General features: G+C 39.2%; 2 protein-coding genes across 4 annotated transcripts; one reads left to right on the top strand and one right to left on the bottom strand.

The window, feature by feature from the left end:
- The first annotated feature begins 426 nt into the window (after positions 1 to 426).
- On the top strand, positions 427 to 8,768 carry rabep2 (rabaptin, RAB GTPase binding effector protein 2). 2 transcript variants are annotated; one of them, XM_039686353.2, is made up of 13 exons: positions 427 to 739; positions 1,446 to 1,595; positions 3,197 to 3,285; positions 3,555 to 3,932; positions 4,297 to 4,392; positions 5,062 to 5,160; positions 5,237 to 5,347; positions 5,459 to 5,537; positions 5,743 to 5,754; positions 5,867 to 5,922; positions 6,417 to 6,515; positions 6,595 to 6,711; positions 8,093 to 8,768. In XM_039686353.2, exons 1-13 carry the CDS (start codon positions 694 to 696, stop codon positions 8,195 to 8,197), a joined length of 1,437 nt encoding a protein of 478 aa, XP_039542287.2. In that variant the 5' UTR covers positions 427 to 693; the 3' UTR covers positions 8,198 to 8,768. The 2 variants fall into 2 exon arrangements, with proteins under 2 accessions (XP_039542287.2, XP_088984592.1); XM_089128466.1 differs by lacking the exon at positions 5,743 to 5,754.
- On the bottom strand, positions 8,240 to 20,548 carry atp2a1 (ATPase sarcoplasmic/endoplasmic reticulum Ca2+ transporting 1). 2 transcript variants are annotated; one of them, XM_039686352.2, is made up of 25 exons: positions 20,405 to 20,548; positions 20,106 to 20,244; positions 19,416 to 19,433; positions 19,207 to 19,289; positions 17,763 to 17,867; positions 17,289 to 17,427; positions 16,172 to 16,252; positions 15,989 to 16,074; positions 15,599 to 15,896; positions 15,288 to 15,454; positions 15,088 to 15,176; positions 14,905 to 15,007; positions 14,682 to 14,813; positions 14,327 to 14,452; positions 13,588 to 13,806; positions 13,381 to 13,492; positions 12,833 to 13,056; positions 12,464 to 12,684; positions 12,143 to 12,345; positions 11,932 to 12,017; positions 11,515 to 11,648; positions 11,291 to 11,408; positions 10,885 to 11,002; positions 10,349 to 10,388; positions 8,240 to 9,857 (listed from the first exon to the last, which is right to left on the bottom strand). In XM_039686352.2, the coding sequence occupies exons 2-24, from the start codon at positions 20,221 to 20,223 to the stop codon at positions 10,384 to 10,386; spliced, it is 2,985 nt and encodes a 994-aa protein (XP_039542286.1). In that variant the 5' UTR covers positions 20,224 to 20,244; positions 20,405 to 20,548; the 3' UTR covers positions 8,240 to 9,857; positions 10,349 to 10,383. The 2 variants fall into 2 exon arrangements, with proteins under 2 accessions (XP_039542286.1, XP_039542285.1); XM_039686351.2 differs by lacking the exon at positions 10,349 to 10,388 and having other exon boundaries at positions 20,405 to 20,546.
- Positions 20,549 to 20,571: the final 23 nt, after the last annotated feature.

The following is a 20,571-nucleotide window of genomic DNA, read 5'->3' as shown; positions in this document are numbered from 1 at the left end:
TGGCATTTAGGTACTTCCAAAGCAAGGAATTGAAAGATTCCTAACTAGGTCAAAGTCAACATCCAAATCCTCACTGGAATCTGTCGCATTAGTGTGTTTGTGCATTACAGATGTAAAAAAACAAAAACAAAAATCCGATTAATTATTTTGCTGTAATGTGCATGTTTTAGAGATATTATGAAATCAGAATCAAATGTCAAAAAAACAAAATCATTTATCCATTATTGCCCAGAGCCCAAATTGTTGGAGTAAAATGTCTTAGTCAGGCTTTTACGTATATTATAATTTAAAGTATTTGATCATGGAAATTTCTATAGTGAATATGCATTTATATTTTCAACGAAGACCGCATGGGATCTCTTGGATCGTCCACATCCTCTCTGGATCCGTCTCATAATCCAGTGAGATGCCTACTTAGACAGCATCACAGGCGCGCGCTCTGGCCCAAATGCGCGCGCGGTCTGTGTAGCTCGGCTCACTGAGCGTGTGTTTGGCTGGCTAGCTGGATGGCTCTAGGGAGGATGATTAGGTAACATCCGCAGGATTGAACCGGGGAAAGTTGTTTCCTGAACTCTTGGTGCAGTTTGTTGAAGCCCGGCCCAGCTACACTTCACACAGGAAAAGGAAGACGGATGCAGACGAAGGGAAAATATCGAAACTAAACGAAAATATCGAGACAAATGACTTGAGACCATGGAAGTGTCGGACACACCAGCACCACGCAGTGAGGAGAATGATGGTATGGACATATTAGTACATGTTAAATTACAGTGTGTCGATGTAAGTTAAAAATTTGTGTCAGTTATTCCGAGATATTTGAAATTAACGCTGTCTTCGTGTGCTATCGGAAATTTCCTACTTCCCACTTCTGATGTCGTCATTACGAGCTCGTCGCATTCAAATTTCGACTTGAGAGGGGAAAACTACGTTAACGCTAACTTATTTACGATAATTCCGATAGCATAAATCCGTAAGTAGTTAATGACCATTCTGAACTCGACCTGCAAACATATCCGACCGTGTGGATGACAACGCTTAAATAAACGTACAGACCTCATTATATTTTATATAGGTTTTTACAAAAAATGTGGACCGTTTTCTATTTATAAGCAAAAGAAAAGCGGTGCAGCATAAATCAACAGGTGTTTACAACTAGAATTAATATACGAATCTTTGCCATGTGTCGGGTTTAAATTTTGAATAGGCAGTGGACAAATCAGATCAAATAACCTTAGTCTACTTTAGGGTTAATCTGCTTTTGGCAAAATCAATCTTGTTAATGAAGTAGCTAGAGCTCCTTCATGTGTGTCACTTATCTGTCTCGCACCTGTTTTCATATTATGCAACTGTTTGAAACGGTTCTTTAAAAACGAAACGGAGGATAAGAAAGGGAACAAGGCTACTATTTAGATGAGTTCCAGAAGTCCTGTATTTTTTCCCTGCAGAACTACAGACGCAGCTAATCGAGTGCCGAGCTCAGCTGGAACACTGGCAGGGTGTGGCGAAGATCTGTGAGCTGAGCAAACAGGAGGAGATGCAGGATCTGCAAAAACAATGCGACCAGGAGATTCAGTCCTTGCAGGAGGCTCTGAGAGGTGAAGAGTGAGCGGGAGGGAGGAATTGTAATAATATGGTCCACCTAAGGTGGAGGTACCTTAAAGCACAAGCATATTTGGGGGTTGTTGATTGGTTTAGTGGAATCGAGGAGAACAAGTATTTGATACACTTGCAGGTTTTCCTACAAAGCATGTAGAAGTCTGTAATTTGTATCATAGGTACTCTTCAACTGTGAGTGGCAGAATCTAAAACAAAAATCCAGAAAATCACATTGTATGTGTAATTAATTTGTATTTTATTGCATGAGTAAAGCAGATCTTAATATTTAGTACAGAAAACTTTGTTTGGAATTACAGAGTTTATACGTTTTCTGTAGTTCTTGACCAGGTTTGCACACACTGCAGCAGGGATTTTGGTCGTTTCAGACCGAGGAAGATTGGCCATTATCTTGAACTTCTTCCATTTTCAAACTGTTGTTGCCTTCTCACCAAGCTGCTTGCCTATTGTCCTGTTGCCCATCCCAGCCTTGTGCAGGTCTACAATTTTATCTGATGTCCTTACACAGATCTCTGGTCTTGACCATTGTGGAGAGGTTGGAGTCTGTTTGATTGAGTGTGTGGACAGGTGTCTTTTATACAGGTAACAGGTTCAAACACATGCAGTTAATACTGGTAATGAGAGGAGAACAGGAGGGCTTCTTGAAGAGAAACTAACAGGTCTGTGAGAGCTGGAATTCTTACTGGTTGGTAGGTGATCAAATACTTATGTCATGCAATAAAATGCAAATAAATTACTTAAAAATCATACAATGAGATTTTCTGGATTTTTCGACACTCACAGTTGAAGAGTACATATGATAAAAATTACAGCCTTCTACATGCTTTGTGGGAAGACCTGCAAAATCGGCAGAGTATCAAATACTTGTTTTCCCCCCTGTATATATATACCAATATATGTAAATAAAAAAGGGTTCGTAGCTTAACTGTCTATGGACTCCGCCAGTACAGTATCCAAAAAGGAAACCATGCCTTATCAAAGGTCTTTAAGGAGCCTGTGAGTGAGAATCTGATTTTCTTGAGCAGCTCTTAAATCCACATATCAAGGTTAAGGGGGTGTTTCCACTTCAAAATATTAATATAATGAAATTGTAAAGGGTAGAGTCTTTTGCAGCAGTATCAGAATAACCTTATCTTTAATCAAAATGTCATATGAATTACTTTACTGACGTATTTAAAACCGGTTGCTCTAAATCGGTCTCCATTCCTTAATGCAATTTCTCAATTCAGTTAACAACTGCATTCCTGTTGCTCAAACAGTAGAGTATGGAACTGATTCAAAGTGTATAGAATACCTTGAATGTAATGCAAGTCACTTTGGATAAAAGCATCTGCCAAATGCATAAATGTAAATGCAATTGATACAGTAAAATCTCATCCTTAATTTATTTTGTTCAATAAGCCATCGCACTCAGATTTGAATTCAGAAGTCGGTTGCATTTTTCCATTCCATTTGCTAACTAGAATGTCACAAAGTTGAATTTTACCCAAATAACTGGAAGCAACAGGAAATGTTTCATAATTACTCAATGACTGATTCCAATTCCTTGACATCCAGTTTCTCTGTTACTTTCCCACCTTAGAAACAGCTGCTCAGTATGAGGCCAGATTATCTGCTTTGCAGTCAGAGCGAGCACAGTGGAGGAGAGCCGTTCTGCCCCATGACACTAAGGTTAGTGTGTTCCTGTGTCCCTCTTTTTCTTTTTTTCTCTCTCTTATCCAAGGACTCAAGCCAAGTTTTATATATATATATATATATATATATACCGTATATATATATGTTTTTTGCTTTTTTTACATGTCTCAAAAAGGAAACTCAAAAATAAGTATTTTTCCCCTAGTCATATTATTGCAAACCTCTTTTACTTTCTGTATTACAGTGTCCCTCTTTCACTTTTAGTCTTTTTCTAAATCATTTCTCACTTCTCATTGTGCATGTAGGGCAATAAGGGCAGTTTAAAAAAGGGCAAGCTGGAGGGTACCCCTCCCAACAGTGAGGGGCCACAGGGTGACTCCTCTCCCCCGCGAGGTTCTGACCACGAGGGCTCAGGGTCCGACTCTGATCCACTGGAGCTGTTGGGAGAGACGTCAGATACAGAGACAACAGGCCTTATGATGGACTACTTCCCCCAGCACTGTGACTCTGCCTCCATGTCTTCTTTCTCTCTGGACACTCCCTCCTTGCCCCGACATCCGCCTCCTCAAGAAGACACCGCTTCACTAGTGTCCACAGGAACGCTGGTGCCTGAAGCAATCTACCTGCCACCACCAGGACACAGGCTGATCTCGCATGCTGACTGGGACAAATTGCAAGAACATGTCAGTATAATTCTAGTCTTTCTAACAGATTGTATATTGCTATGGACAACTGTATCAGGGAATTTTAAAACTGCTGTTACCAGGCCTGGAAATGTACAAAATACTAAAAAGTACTGGAAAGGTTTCCTTAGTTACGCTTGACTGTAAGATATCAATTAGAAATTGCTCTTCATGAGTCCAGCCCTTATCCAGTAAGTTGCAAACAGTTGAAAACTTCATAAACATTTGCCATTAAAAAAGAGTGGGACATTTCTAGCCTGTTGTTTGTTAATCAGTGCGTTAGAGATCACTGATGTCAATGCGTGATGATGCCACCATCTCTCAGCATACAGTATTTGTTGAATATTTTGCCATGCCATTATAGCTTGTAGAGCTTCAAGAGGAGGTGTCCGAGCTTCGAAAGCAGAAAGCTGATCTGGAGAAAGAACTGGATGTGCAAAGCTCAGAGACACAAAAACAGGTACAGAAACTCTCAGTTCCTGTCTTTCACCACTAAAAAGCACAGATATGCAAAAGATTATTTTACCATATCTTATGTCTGGATTACATTGATTGCACTTATGGACTGTAACTGTTTTAAATTCTCCCCTTTGTAAAGTAAAGAAATGATCTGAGATACAGCTTTATACAACATACTACTGTTCAATACTTTAGAGTCGGTAAGATTTAACTTTAGTGTATTTTAAAGTCTAATTTATTCCTGTGATGCAAAGCTGAATTACTCCAGTCTTCAGTCAGTGTCACACAATCCTTTACAAATCATGATGATTTGCTGCTCAATATCATGATAAAAACATTTGCTGCTTAATATTTTTGTGGAAACAAAATATTTTTTGATGAATAGAAAGTTCAAAAGAACAGCATTTAATTGAAATAGAAATCGTTTGTAACGCTATAAAAGTATTTCCTGTCACTTTTCATCAATTGAATTTATCCTTAAGCTGAATAAATGTATTAATTTTACTTAAAGTTTGATGCCAAACTTTTTATATAATACAATATATTTTTCTAATGTGGTTTAAATTCTCTGAGCGTACACCCTGATATAGCATAGCGGCAGATGATTGCTTGCAAAACAAATTCTCATGTATTGATAGCTTTGTGTTTTTTTTTTATTTTTTTATTGCAGTTGACATTACTTCAGTCTCAGGTGCAGACTTCTGAGGCCCTTCTTCAAGACCTGCAGAAATCTTTTAGCCAGTCCCAAAATGCTGTTCAGAGCAGATTGGTGAGTAGTAGGTTGACTCCATGAGCCAGAGTCCTGATGAGATCTTTAAGAGTCTGCATGTATTTTTTTTACCCAGGCAGAGCTGTCTTACTCTCAGAAGAGAGTCTGTAATGAACTCTCCAAGTTGAAAGGTGAAGACACTGATGTGGATGAAAATAGCCTTCCGCCCCACAGTCCAACTCTAGAGGTATGCAAGTGTGTATTTTGATGAAAGGAAGCCAGAGGTCTGGAAGAATTGAATGTTGTGTGTGTATTTGTGTTTATGAGTCTTTAAGTCATTGTACATCTCTATACATAGGCAGCTCACTGTGAGGAGAGGCTTCGTATTGAAATTGTCAACCTACAGGAACAGCTGGAGACACGCACAGAGGAGAGCGGTCAGTCTATAATATATTACATTACATTCACATTTATGCATTTGGCAGATGCTTTAATCCAAAGTGACTTACTTTAGCTATATAGTTTTGCACAATAAAACATTTGATTCATACCTGTCAGTTTGTTGAAGCTTTTGATTGGTTTCCCTGCATTGACTCGTGTGTTTTCCTCTCCTCATCTTTCTTGTCACATCTGCTCCTCCAGAGATTTTAGAAGGCAAGTCACATATACTTTTACTTTTTAGTCAGTTCTAGTGTAGATCCTAGTTATTTAAGGGTAGCTGTTGATATTTTAGTGTCAGTTTGTGATTAAAATCTCTCTCCCTCAGTCAAGCTTGCCAGCCTGACAGTAGAGACGGACCGCATACAGATCCAAAGGGAAAAGGTATGACTACCTTTAATTCGTAGGTGTTATTTCTTGGTGTACTAGCTGGTTTTCAAAAATGCTTCCTTTTGGGGTTTGTACTTCAGTGCCATTGTAACCTGTGTAGGATTTCGCTATAAATTTAGGACTTTTGCTTTTAGTCCTACCATTTCCAGTGATATCATCAGTGTATTCTTGATGTATATAAAATATGAATTCTAAATATACTTTTTTAAATAACATGACCGTCTCATTATTTAATCACGTTACGAAGAGTTAAGACATTTTTATACAAAATTGGATTAGGAAATTGAAAAATAATCCCATTTATCCCTTATAATTGGATGCACTCACAAAATTAAACATGTACGGCCATGTGACAACCATGTAGAATAGTGCTGTTGAAAATGTTTGTTGTATATTGCATAACTGTTTCAAATACTATCTGTGTATATACGATGCCCTATGCCAGTATTCCAGTGAGAACGTAGCCATTATTCCATCTGTGTGTGCAGCTGAAGGCTGACCTGCAGGAGTGTCGCGTGGAGGTGCAGGGTCTGCGGGTGGCGCTTGCTCACCTTCAGAAAGAGAACAAATCTCACATCCAGGAGAAGGTAGGCCTGCATCTTGGTGTGGAAAGTTGAATATTATTGAATTTTATTATGGTTGTTTACATCTTTCTTTATCTTTCAGGCGGTGTTACAGCAGCAGTGTTTAGAGTATCGCAGTCAGGTGATCAGTCTGCGCACTCAACTAGACACTAGTCAGGCTGTGCAGAAGGATTTTGTGCATCTCTCACAGTCACTGCAGGTACTGGATCAGCATGAAGATCTGACTCTTCTAATTAGGGCTGTCACAATGTTAGATTGGCCAAAAGAATTCACAATCTCGATATATCGCGATATCTGTAGTCATCAGTCAAATTCATTTTTACTCTTACTTTACCCGACAAACATGAGGGTACTGATAAACAAGCCACATGTATTTTTTACTTCTTGTGACTGAATCTATGGCACATTTTTGTGAAGGATGACAAGTATTCGAAGTTAAATAATAATAAATTAGTAAAATAATCACAATTTATTCTCTGTAAAATTGCGTAATCCGCAGGGTGATGGATGCGGAATAGGGTAAAAAGGTTAGCGGCTACACATTCTGTAGTGACGTGTAGCGTGTAGTCTCGAGGTATCACACACCGAATGTGCACTTTCTCAGTTTATGGCCAGCATGAAATTAAGATAATGTTTGTACAATGTTATGATTGCACTGTACAATTAAATGCAATAGTTGCTGAGTCTGTGATCTGAACACTTTACCTCAGAGCATCTATTAACTGAATGAATTGAGAAAATCATCTAAAAATCTGATAACATCAGCAATTTTCATTTAAGCAGCTGATTCCTGAAAAGGAATGTAAAACTAAATGTATATTGCAGCACCGAGTGAAGTCATTTACGATCATTTGAGACAAATGTAATGTAAATTTAATATAAAACTATGTAAATGGCGCTCTGTGATTTTGAACAAGGTCCTGAGCATAGACGTTGGAATTTGGGGCAGCTATATTTAATATGAGGGAAATAGATATGCATGCGTGACACAAAAAATCTTTAACTTTTAGGTAGTAAAATATTTTTTTATAAAATTCTTCTTGAGTAATGACACTCATACATCATGAAATTTCACACAACCATATATTGAGCTTTATTAAAAATCTTAGCTAAGTATTGTTTAGTAGTTCTGTCACTTACACTAAGGTTAGATTTCATTGAAGGTAAATTGGAGTTGCCACACTGAGCTGTGCGTAACGCCCACAAATGTGAAGTGAAAGAGACAGAGACAGTGTCATAATATTTTGTTTGAATTTATTGCTATGTTCTTGTAGTTTGAGCCGTGTTACAGTACGTGTATTCAGTACATCTCATTCAGTGAGAGACCATAAGCCAGGAGGAAGCCTTAACAAAAAGCAACTTTAAACAAAAATATTATTTATATACATTTTTTAATTATTGTGTTCTGTGTATGTCTGTTTTTATAAAATAAATGTAAAAACAATTTTAAAAAATACCCCTACATTCATATTAAATTACACATTGTGTAATTTTTTACAACTAGAAAACATTTGCCCTCTTATACAAGTAAAAAGCACAGTTTTTAAATGGTTTTTAATTACCTCTCTCTGCATTCTCAGGTGAAATTGGAGCAGATTCGCCAAGCAGAATCATTGAACCAAGTCAAGCAGATCCTAGGGGAGGAGATTGAAGAAATCACTGATTTACCTGCAGATGCCACATAAAACAATAAATATAAGAACAGGTGACTATTTTTCGGAAGACCCAAAGGAAGAGCCTCTGTGGGCAAAGAGGTGGTCCTCGGAAAAGGCCAAGTTGAGGTGGGCTGCCTACATTAAAAGAAATGCATTGACATTGATCGAAGACCATTCCTGCACACATGGATTCACAATGCCTCTAATGATCTCAAAACATACCGGCTAAACATGATTCCTTATCAGTCTGAACAAATTGGAATTGAATTAATACTTGAATTTTGTGAAATTCTAACTACTGTCTGTTCTAGACTTAATGCTACTGCAGTGTAAGTTGTATCTTGCTTGCCAAATCCTTCTTTCCTAATAGAGACTGACAGATATAAATATATAACTCATTATCAGCATCTGTCACCAGCAAAAATCAAAGCCAAAAACATATTGGGGATAGAGACTGGGGGCAATTGTACTTTTTTTTTTCTCATTATAATAAGCTACTATAGATCAACCTGACATATTTTGCTATAATAAAATAAAACCTATGTGCCAAAGTAACAGTACAATTACTAAACATATATTGATAAAGACTCATAATATAAAATATTATTACATGTGGCTTTAGTTGCTGAATATATTTGATGCTAATCTATTTTATTAGCTCGGTGTAAAAATTGTTTTAAGAAAAAGTGGGTAATGAATACAACTGTTAGAAATGAGATGCATCATTTCTACTAAAATATTTTACTATTTAATATATATTTTAAGTGCAGCTAGTTTTTGACTAGATAATCTCATGATGTTTTGTGAAATTAGTAGTGCAATCAATCTTTTAGTTCATAATATTTTTATTCATAACCAGTGTTACAATTGTCCCAGGCCATGATGAAATCTCTTGAGCACCACCAGCAACATTGTTAGCATATTCCTTCAGTTAACTTAAAACCAAAAGATAAAATGTATCTTACTTTTCAATGAATGCATTAAAACTTTAAATGTAACATGTAATGTAATATTTTTATACCTCAAATGATTTTAATGTGGAAACGTTCTCTCAACATATTGTTCTCCGGCAGAGTGAGAACTCAGTATATTCTGAAAAGGTGTCATCACTTAAATCAGCACATATTTTGTCACAGTTACCCCTCACTATACTATTATCTACCCTACAGTAATGAGTTAATGAGTGCATTCAGTTTATGGCCAAAGTCACTTTACTGGAAAGAACCATCAGTTCATTATGAAGTTTCTGGTGCCTGAGCCAATGAGCAGTGGCAGATCAATGATATGTTAATGAGATGTGATAAAACACTAAATCTGTTTGAATGGGGCTAATATATGTTAGTGTAAATGTAGCACAATGTTGGTAACAAATCTGAATGCATTAAATATGAAAAATTAAGAATAAACTAAAAGACTGTTATGGACCACGCTTGTTTTTATACACATCTTTATTTTAAGAATAGCATTTTCATTAGAATATACTGTTCATAACAATATATATTAAGTCTTAGGACATATACATAACACTTTTTACTTAAATAACTTTTTTTTCCTTTGTTCAATAACATTTCATGGGTGATTTTCACTGGTTCACAGTGTTCACTTTTTCACTCCTCGTTCTCAGTTTTTCTCAGTTCTTCTTTTTCTCTTTTTCAGTCCCACTTTTTGGATACTAAATTCTCATCTTTCTCTGTTGAAGAAAATCAGTTATGTGAGACAGGATGCCATAAAGATTAGTCCACAACACTATTGCACATTTTAAATAATATAGGCATACATTGACTTACTGCACATAATCCTAAATGTCTTTAAAGTCATAATCATGTAAATATTCTTTAAACTAATTGCTTTAATTTAGCAGAATCTGTACAGTTTTAACCAGACAGAACCACATGTATGAGGATGTGGTTTAGCATTTGTATTTAGCATTAAGACTACAATGGCATGTATTACTATATGAAGCATAACTGTAGTCAATCACTGATTCAGCTTCATGACTTACAGACTTACTTATTTACATGACTTACTTACTTACATGACTACTGACTTACTTACATGACTTATGACTTACTTATAATATTTACATGTCAATCAACAAGTTAAAGAACAGAGCACAATTTGTCTATACACAAACAGACACAGGGCTGCAGGCAGGCAGAGACGGAGAGGATTGTGGGATACCTTGCTTTGTTACAGGAATATTGAGGGGAACAGGATTAGGCTGGAATGAGATAAAGAGGGGTTAAATAGGTGATTGAGTAAAGAGTAAGAAGGAGAAGGGTAAAAGAAAAGGATTCTTTACACCACTGGAAAAAATGGGGCGCAGAGAAGAGGGTTTAAAAGCGATAAGTATAGGAGAATAGAATTTTAAAAGGGAAATTAATAAATCATCATGGGAATTTATTTGTTTATTAATATTGCATATCCATTTAGTTAGTCTACTTACACACAGTAAGTTGTTTTAACCAACATTTAGTTTTGTGTTTGTATGTTACATTTTAAATATGCTTAAATTTTCATGTTATCACTATGAAGCTGCTTTGATACAATCTGTATTGTAAAAAGCGCTATATAAATAAAAGAAAAAAAGTGTTTAATTTAGTTTAAACATCAGTATTTGGGAACTGTTCTACATTTACATGAAAATGTTTTTATCATTTATTTATATTTTGTAAATCTAAACTTGTCAGTATGTTGTGTGTTAAATTGTTACTCACGCTCCAGGTAGTTGCGAGCAACAAACTTGAGCAGCTCGTCGATGAGGATGACGGGGAAAGAAAGCTTCAGTACAACGATCCACTGGTCTAAATTGAGATGGGTTAGCTTGAAGATCATCTGTCAGAAAAAGGCAGAGATTAGCAAATGAGAAGTGACAGATGATGAAAAGCAATTGCAACAGAATGATGCAATAAGCTTCAAACGATTTAAAGAAAGACAAATATTGCCACTTTTATGCATTTAATGCCATTAAATCCAGCAGCGTTTGGGAGATGCGAGTGTCCATGGGCCGGGCCTAATCATTGTCACCTGGGGAAATGTCTTTGGTCGCCCCCTAATGGCAGTCCCTTTAGCCTGTGATATTGATAAACACAAACTGAATAGATGAATGGATGCAGTACTTACAGGCAGAGGGTCCACATAGATGATCATGAAGTGCAGAGACATGGAGAGAGTCATGGCTCCAACCAACCACAAATTGCTCCATGGGGGCATACGCAGCAAAGACTGATTCTCAGACAAGCTGCAAAAAGATGCCCCAATGTATGTTACAATCGGTAACAACAACAACAAAACAAGTAAATTGAGCTGCTTTATGATGTTTGGGTTTGGAGTAGGTCAGTTCTGACCTGTTCAGAGCGTTGCACATCTCAATGGTGACCAGCACAGACAGAGCCATTGTCATGGGTGGAGCAGCCTCAAACACCTCGCACTCAATACCAGCAAAGTCCTCGTTATCAGCAGTGCACTGCATGAAGTGGGACTGGTGACAGAGAACAGGTACAGCATTATTATTTTATTGTGAAATGTATCACGTTGTTACTGTATTTTACAGTTAGCAATTGCTTCATTCTCAAGATTCAGAGATGTCAGGCGACAGCAGTGCTGCAATACTCAAGTCCAAGACCATATTTTAGGAGCATTTGGTATACTCTCTGACTTGAAAGAGCTGATCTCAACTAGTCATATAAAATATGGTCTTGGTCTCTGTATTGAGTACTGCAACACTGTCTGTAGCATTAAAGTTAAGATAATGGTTGACTCACCAGCTGGTAGAAAGAGACCATAGGGCCCTCGTCGCAGTAGATGAACCACCACCCAGCAGCAGCAACAGTTGCAGCACCAACATAACCTGAGAGAAAACGAGATTGAACAGAATATGTAATGCAATCTGAGGTAATCAGGGAAGGTGGAATGGCGTGAATGCATGGTGAAACTTTAATCACAAATAAATCAGAAGAATTGAAAGTAGCATACCTCCAATGGCCAGGTACCTGAAGAACAGCCAGCCAGAGATGAGGGGCTCTTTGGGGGAGCGGGGAGCCTTGCCCATGATGTCCAAATCAGGGGGGTTGAAGCCCAGAGCGGTGGCAGGAAGACCGTCAGTCACCAGGTTCACCCACAGAAGCTGAACGGGGATCAGAGCCTCGGGAAGACCAAGAGCAGCTGTCAGGAAGATACTGAAAAAGATGGAGAAAATAAATAAGGTTTAGAATCAACCTATGCCTGATTTCAGAAGGTAGATACCTATATATATGTGTGTGTGTGTGTGTGTGTGAGCGAGAGGCTGTCACCCACCAGACGACCTCACCGACGTTAGAGGAGATGAGGTAGCGGATAAACTGCTTCATGTTGTTGTAAATGGCTCTGCCCTCCTCAACAGCAGCCACAATGCTGGAGAAGTTGTCGTCGGCCAGGACCATCTCAGAGGCTGACTTGGCAACAGCGGTGCCAGAGCCCATGGCAATGCCAATCTCTGCCTTCTTCAGGGCAGGAGCATCATTCACACCATCACCAGTCTGGAGTATGTATAGTGGGGGTAATGGAATAGTAAAAAGGTAAGAATTCATTGTATAGTGAAAAACATTCTAGTAAATTCTAAACTACTATGCAGTCCACTTCAATTTAATTTTGTCCCATTTAATTTGCTCCATTCAGATCACTTACCATGGCAGTGATCTCATCAAAGCCTTGAAGGAACTCAACGATCTTGCTCTTGTGAGAGGGCTCGACACGAGCATAACAGCAAGCCTTACGCACAGCTTCTCTCTGTTGGGTCAGTGGCAGGTCATCAAACTCACGGCCAGTGAAAGCACGGCCTGTCACATCCTCGTCATCGGTGAAGATGCCAATACGGCGGCAGATAGCCACAGCGGTACCCTTGTTATCTCCTGGAAACGAGAAAGGTATGATATTTTCAGGATTACTGCATTAATATTAACCTTTTCTTTTTTCAAAAGTTTTGTGCCAATGAAGTATCATTGTGGGATATTAAATGATAATTGCCGCTAACTTGTAAAGTTAACATCACAAGCAAGTATACTGTGCACAATATGACCACCTGTTTTATTTATTTTTCAGGAATAGTTTTCAAAAAAGAGGCAAAGCAAGATTATGCCACAGAGCAACAAACAGTCTCCCAGTGCTAAGAATGACATGTTCCAGTGCTGTTTTAAGAAATGTCAGCGCTGATTTGAAAATTTAACATGGTTTACCTGTGATCATGATCACACGGATGCCAGCAGCCCTGCACAGCTGAATGGATCCAACAACCTCTTTACGAGGAGGATCCAGCATACCAACACAACCCACAAAGGTGAGATCAGTCTGCGTGAGGACAGAAAAAAAAAGAAGAAAAAGGCAGGGTTAAATCATGTTAGAAGGAATATTTGGCCATGTTTATCTCTCTTTAACAAAAATACCTCATATTCAGCAAACTTGGTAGAGTCCTCCAGGTTCATTTCCTCCCGTTTCAGAGGGTTGTCACGGGTTGCCAGAGCCAGGCAGCGCAGGGTATCACGACCAGTACCCCATTCCTTGATCACAGCCATGATCTTATCCTTAACTGGACCAGTCAGGGGCACACGGGTGGTGCCAACACGCACATAGGCACATCTATCAATCACGCCCTCAGGAGCACCCTACAACATTAACAGTTTTGTGTTTAAGATTCTTTTTGAGGTATTCATTTTTTCTAGTTCATTTCAAGGCAGTGTTGTAGTCGAGACCACCTCACCCGAGACCAGAGAGAGTCGAGTCCAAGTCAAGACCGAGTCCAGAGAGAGTCGAGTCCGAGACCAGAGACGGTCGAGTCCGAGTCGAGACCGAGACCAGTGAGGGTTGATTACCTAATTTACTTTTATTTACTGAATTTACTTAGAATTTAAAAAATATGACCAGTTTAGGGTAAAAAGGCCACATAGTAGGTGGTGTTAAAAGTAATTTTATTACAATTTGTCATGCGCAGTTGCACACTAGAAAATCACCAATCACTGGACGTGTCAATCAATTTAAAGAAATATTTTATTAACCTACATTAATAATCATGAAAAATATTTTTATTTGAACTCCGAGTCCTAAAAAAAAAAATGTTCGAAATATGGTCTCGAGACCGAGTCCGAGTCTCGAGTACTACAACACTGTTTCAAGGATCAGTCTTACCTTGACAAACATCTTGTTTCCAACAGGGGCCTTGGAGGCCTTTGCAGGGGAGCAATAGGCAGACATGGACTTTCTGTCACGGGAGAACTCAAGAGTAAAGTCCTTCTTCATAAGCTGTTTGATCACCTAGGAAATCAAGAGCAGCAAATCATATAGATATAATGACCGAATGGAATTTATTCAAAATTCAATCTTGGCACATGGCATTTAACACCATCATAACTATCCTTGTGATATTTCAGTCATAAAAACAGGACTAAAAGGTTTCAACTTACAGTAGAACTGAAATATATTCAGACATAGTACAGCGGTCCAAAATGAACCTAAATGGTGCAGAAGAGTCTGAGATACTTACAGTGCAGCATGTATTGGCTCTTTCAACCTTGGACAGACCACGGACTTCAGTGCCGAACACGTTCATCTTTTCAACCAGGCAGCACAGGGCAGTCTCTGTAGCCTCACCCACTTTCTCATAGATTCCTTTTGACTGTAAAACAAAGAGTGAGAGTAAAGCTCTGTTATTGCTGGACAATTTGAATAGCTTAGATGAGATGGAGACAGAATAAAGGTTTGTTTACCTCATTGTAGTCCAGAGAAGAGTCGTTGCACAAGGCGCAAATGGTTGCCAGCTCAACAAGGCCATCGTACTGACCACAATTGACAGGACGTCCTCCCTTAGTACTGCAAGGTAAAGAAAGAAGAATGGTGACTCTGTGTGTGCTTGTGTGTGAGTGTCACTTAATAAATACAAAATCACTTACACTTCTCCCTCTGGTGTGTACTTGGATCCAGAAATGTCATACTGGTCAAGGGCCACAGATTCACCTTCCACCTTTTCAATGATGAACATCTAAATGCAAAGAGAATGAGGCTTAAAATGGCATGTAAAGGAGAAGAGTTTGACTGGTATCGAGATGACTGGTATATTAGTGATTGCTTTAGGAGTTAGACTCTTGCAAACCTTTGTAACACACATCTGGTTGGTGGTGAGGGTGCCAGTCTTGTCTGAGCAAATGACAGATGTGCAGCCCAGAGTCTCTACAGAGGGAAGAGAGCGGACGATGGCATTCTTCTTAGCCATGCGACGGGTTCCCAGAGCCAAGCAGGTTGTGATGACAGCAGGCAGACCTGCTCGGAAAAGTAAAGAGTCAAATCATCTCTGTTGGATTTGCTCAACTTACAAAGTCTGCATTGAAAAGGGGAGTCGAGATTCTTGTCTGCATTTTACTCTTGTTTTAACGCCGATTTGTTTCATGACTCCCGTATTCTCACCTTCGGGAATGGCGGCTACGGCAAGAGCCACAGCGATCTTGAAGTAATAGACAGCACCACGGATCCAGGAGCCGCCGTGGACTGGGTCGTTGAAGTGGCCAATGTTGATAAGCCAGACGGCCACACAGATGAGGGAGATGACTTTGGAGAGCTGCTCACCGAACTCATCCAGCTTCTGCTGCAGGGGGGTCTTCTCCTGCTCAGTGGCAGCCATCTGATCACGGATCTTACCGATCTCAGTTGAGACACCGGTGGCAACCACAACTCCGACAGCCTTGCCAGCAGCGATGTTAGTGCCCTGGGACAATGAGAGCGAGAAGATGTTTCAGGGCTAGTGCTGGAGACAGAGGAGAACAGCAACAAAAAAAGGCTGAAGGAAGGGAAACTCACTGAGAAAAGCATGTTCTTCTTGTCCTGGTTGACAGCCCTGAGGTCAGGAACAGACTCTGTGTGTTTAATCACACTTACAGACTCACCTGAGAATAAAGTGATAAAGGAGGTCAGAGAAGGCCAAAGAAGTATGTGTATTTTTGTGTGTATTGGGAGCCCAGATATTGCAAATCAGAGACTAACCAGTGAGGATAGATTGGTCCACACGCAGAGTTGTGGAGCGGATCGCGGTGATTCTGATATCAGCAGGGACTTTGTCACCAACTACACAGGAAAAAGTTACGAATTGAGAAAACGCATATGTGAAGAGCATTGCAATACACGATTAAACCTAATACTAACAAAGTATAGAAAGGCTCTTGAGTTACACTTAGTGTTAGGAGTTAAGGTGTCTCGTCAGTTTTCTCTCAATATTTCCAATTATTGTATTATAAACATTTCTATATGTATGTATTTTCAAAGCTTCTCTAGAATATCAATCTGATTTATGGGTTGGCAATGATTTATATTTCCTTCTAGTCCAGTCTAGGTTGTCCAATCCTGTTCTTGGAGGTCCACCTTCTAACCGAGTTTAGTTCCAACCCTACTAAAACACACATGAACCAGCTAACCAATGTTAGTAGGATTGATGAAACATCCAAGCAAATATGTTGGAGCTACATTTTGCAGGAAAATTACCCACCAGAAGCAGGATTGGCTCCTGATCTAGTCTAAAGATGTCACTGTCAATAATGTTTGCAGATCTTTTGGTGAAAGATTAAGAGATCAAAAAGGAGGATCTGACCAAGGGGCAATTGAGTAAAAAAGAAAAGCAAGGACAAGTTGACCTTCATAGTTGTGAACAAGAGGCCTGGAGAGAAAAATGAGTGATGAGGAAGGAACAGGTGGAAGAGGGAAAGAGAAGGGGCTAGGGATCGAGAGAGGGCAAGTAGAGGAACAGGTGCTGGGATGTATTTATATACAGGCCTTTTCTTTGCTCGTGGTCTCGCGTGTTCTTTCAGCCTTTTCTGATCCCATTACTCTATATTCTTCCTCCCACTGTCACACACACCCCTTAATTGCCTTAAAAGGATGCTTACACTTTCTCAAGGGCATGAGTCCCATATAGTCCTGTCCCCTCAACACATGTCTCATTACTTGACATCGTTGTGGTTACGGAGTGTAACAGTTGCCTTGAAGGTGTTGCTTACTCTGCATTTCCATTCTCAGATGCTTGTGCTATTCTGATGTGTGTGAGCATTATGGGATCGTTCTGTGCTACCGATGCTCTGATGTCAGATGCTCAGATCCATTGGTATACCTGACACTTCCACAATGTCTCCAGGAACGATCTCTCGGGCTTTGATCATCTGTACGCTCTTTCTGTCAGCACGGTAGACTTTGCCCATTTCTGGCTCATACTCCTTTAGGGCCTCAATTGCGCTCTCTGCATTACGCTCCTGTAAAAACAAACATCTAGATCAGCTCCTGCTCCCCTTAGGATTTTACACCTTGACTGCCCTCTCCTTCCAAGGGTGTGCATGCTTTCTAAATTACTATTGTGCCAGCCACATGGACCCTTGATGAAATCTGACCAGCCTCTAGTATTTTTACCATTGTCGTTATTTGTGTTCCTGAGGCCCCTAGGGTAAATACAGCTGTGCCTTTAACCTATTATGTAACCACTTTTAGTTCTACAGTTTTAGGCTCTTAAGTTTATCTTGAAATGTATGATTTTTATTGTACTAGATGGCAAAATATCAATTGTGAATTTAAAATGGATGTGCATATTCACCTGCCATACTCCAACCACAGCATTGGCGATAAGGATGAGGAGAATGACCAAAGGCTCGACAAAGGCAGTGACGGTTTCCTCACCTTCCTCAAACAAGGCCAGTACCTGATGAACCGAGAGAGAGAGAGCTGGAGTGTGAGAGAGACGTCTAAGATCTAAGACATCTTCTCCAGGTAGAAAAGAAATCGATTTAACATCTACTATTTATGCACCTCATTGGACTCTAATTAAATAGCTAGTGGGTGTGTGTGAAATTGTGAATGAGTGCGGCATGCATACCCTCTGTAAGTTTTGCATCCACCACCACCATAACACAGACACTTACACTTCATCTGAACATTGAGTTACGGTTGAAGTGTACAGCTGATCCTCTTCCAGTAATTCTCACATGTGCGCATGCTTTACTCAATTTACGCCACAGTAGCACCTGCTGTCTGTCTTTCTCTTCTTCACCTTTACACTCTTTCTACTGATTTGTCTTTCGTTCCTTCCATCTTTGACCCTTGTGGGTGGATACAGTTTCTTGGACTGGCTTAAGACCACCTTAAAATAACACTTATCTTCCTCTCTCAGTTCTAATCGCTCACTCTTTCTTTTCTCTTTTTCTCTCCTTTATCTTTCTGTTCTTGCTTCTCTTTAAATCTTCTTTCCTGGCCTTCTAAGGCCATAATGACAGCTGTGATGTCATGGGCCTGAACAAAACAGCAGAACTAATGCTGCCTGCTTCGTTTATTCCAAAACAGATTTGGAAGAAAGAAAGAAAGAAAGAAAGAAAGACATGCAGTTTTATGTGTCGATGGTGTCATTATCAGTCCGGAATGTACTCAGATTTCAAAAGCAAGGGCATATGCGCATCTGGGACTAAAAAAAAGATGCCTCATGCTAGTGGTGTTGCTTTATGCAACCATAAGTTTTCCATACTACCCGGCACAGATAAACAGCTGGATTATGGTCTTCCCATTATATAGACTGGGCTGAAGGGTTACAGTTTAATTTGATTGACAGGAACAGATGTGAATGTGAGAAATGTGTCCCTGTCCTTCTCTTGTACATTATTAATTATTGTCTGCACCCACAAATGAAAGCCTGTGAAGTCATTAAAATGTTACAGCTCTCTGACTTTAGACCAGGTCAGCATAAATTACACTGTAAACAACGCTGGGTTGTTTTAACCCAAATTTGGCTACACTATGGACAAACCCAAAGATTGGGTTAAAAATGTAATTTCTAATTTTAACCCAACTTCAACTTTCACTTTCAACTGTAAATTTTGTAATTGCATTTTTAACCCAACATTTGGGTTTGTCCATATTTGACCCAAATTTGGGTTGAAACAATTCAGCATTTTTTAGAGTGTACTGAATTACTGAATCGCTACCTGTGGAAAGTGAGGTTTCTGACGATTTAGACTACATTTGATGTCATTCGGTTTCTATTTACTCACAAAAGAGATGCAGGCAGCCAACAGCAGGATCCTGACCAAGAGATCTTCAAACTGCTCAACCACCAGCTCCCAGATGGTCTTGCCTGAGAGAGAAGGTAGGTAGATAGATGTGTATGATGATAGACAGACAATATCCAGACATGTCATCAATTTTAGGTCTAGGTCTTTTCATATATAAAAGCAATAAAAACAGTAAATGAAAAACTTACCTTCTTCAGCAGGCAGCTCTGTGATTGGTTGATTTAGTCCAGTCGACAAGATGAATGGAGGAGGTGGTCAAAACAAAACCATTAGAATTAGACATTAATATATCTTTCCCATAAACAATCCTCGTAACATAGCACATTAAATAATTGTATAATATGGTTCATTCTGAAATTAGATTGCACGTATAAAACTATTCAATTAGTAGTGTAGCAATTTGTCCTTCTGTTTGACCTTCTACTGAAGTCCCTGCAGGCTTAAAATGGTTCCTGTGTTTCAGCTGTCACTTTTTTCTGTCTTTGTCTATCTAGTCTTGCTTTTGAAACTTAATGTTATTGTGCAGCATGGATCAGTGCATCTGTTCAGGGTTATTTTGGCTGAGAGCTCTAATTTCTTCTAAATGCAGCATGTTCTGGTAAGAAAACACTTCAGGAGATGTTTGTGTTCTCTCAGTTTTGAATGAATTTGAATAAGTCTTAAGATACAGTGTTACTCATTCATCTTGTCTGATGCCTGTTCTCAACTAACTAATCACAACTAATCATTCTACACAAAACACATTTTTAAAACTAAGTTGGGAATTCTTGCTTCAAAACAGCCTGTTCTGTCAATTCACTCCAACTTTGATTCATTGTAATCAAACACCCATTCATATTTTAAAAAGCCTCCATCCACTTTGTTCATGCTTTCCTCACCGTTGAATCCAAACTTTTCTTGGTTTTTCTTGACCTGATCTAGACCGAGGCCTGTGCTCTCGCTCACGCCGAAGTAGGCCAAGCATTCTGCTGTTTCCTTGGTGTGTGCGTTCTCCATCCTGTCTGCTCAAAGGGGAGACTTCACAAAAACAATACAAGATGTAGGTAAGTTGGATTTCCACTCAGAAAAATTGAGAAATGTCCGGTTTTAACATTTTTACTGGTCATTGAGAAACTAATAAATCCCTTAATTATAAAAAAAAAAAAGAGAAAAGAAAAAAGATTGAGAGAGTACGCACCAACACTTTTTAAAGTGTAGGATAGGGACAAAACAGATGGCCCCTTGATAATCTCTCCCCTCTCTCTTTCTCTCTCTGCTCTCCTTCCTCTGGAGCGCAGGGCTGACAGAAAGTGCAAACTTCCACTCATCTCCGTAGAGTTTTATAAAGACACCAGGCAAACCATC

This window comes from Pimephales promelas, chromosome 3, assembly GCF_988280905.1.
Source record: "Pimephales promelas chromosome 3, fPimPro1.hap1.1, whole genome shotgun sequence".
NCBI lineage: Eukaryota > Metazoa > Chordata > Actinopteri > Cypriniformes > Leuciscidae > Pimephales > Pimephales promelas.
The sequence above is the reverse complement of the archived record's forward strand: the minus strand, read 5'-3'. Positions and strand labels throughout refer to the sequence as shown.

Coding starts and splice junctions, on each gene's coding strand:
- atp2a1 (XM_039686351.2), bottom strand. CDS start 20,223: ATGGAGAACGCACACACCAAGGAAACAGCAGAATGCTTGGCCTACTTC. Junction 12,346..12,463: donor AACGTCGGTGAGGTCGTCTG/GTGGGTGACAGC, acceptor CATCTTTTTCAG/TATCTTCCTGACAGCTGCTC. Junction 11,003..11,290: donor TCTATGTGGACCCTCTGCCT/GTAAGTACTGCA, acceptor TTTTTCTGACAG/ATGATCTTCAAGCTAACCCA.
- rabep2 (XM_039686353.2), top strand. CDS start 694: ATGGAAGTGTCGGACACACCAGCACCACGCAGTGAGGAGAATGATG. Junction 3,933..4,296: donor GGGACAAATTGCAAGAACAT/GTCAGTATAATT, acceptor ATGCCATTATAG/CTTGTAGAGCTTCAAGAGGA. Junction 5,923..6,416: donor TACAGATCCAAAGGGAAAAG/GTATGACTACCT, acceptor CTGTGTGTGCAG/CTGAAGGCTGACCTGCAGGA.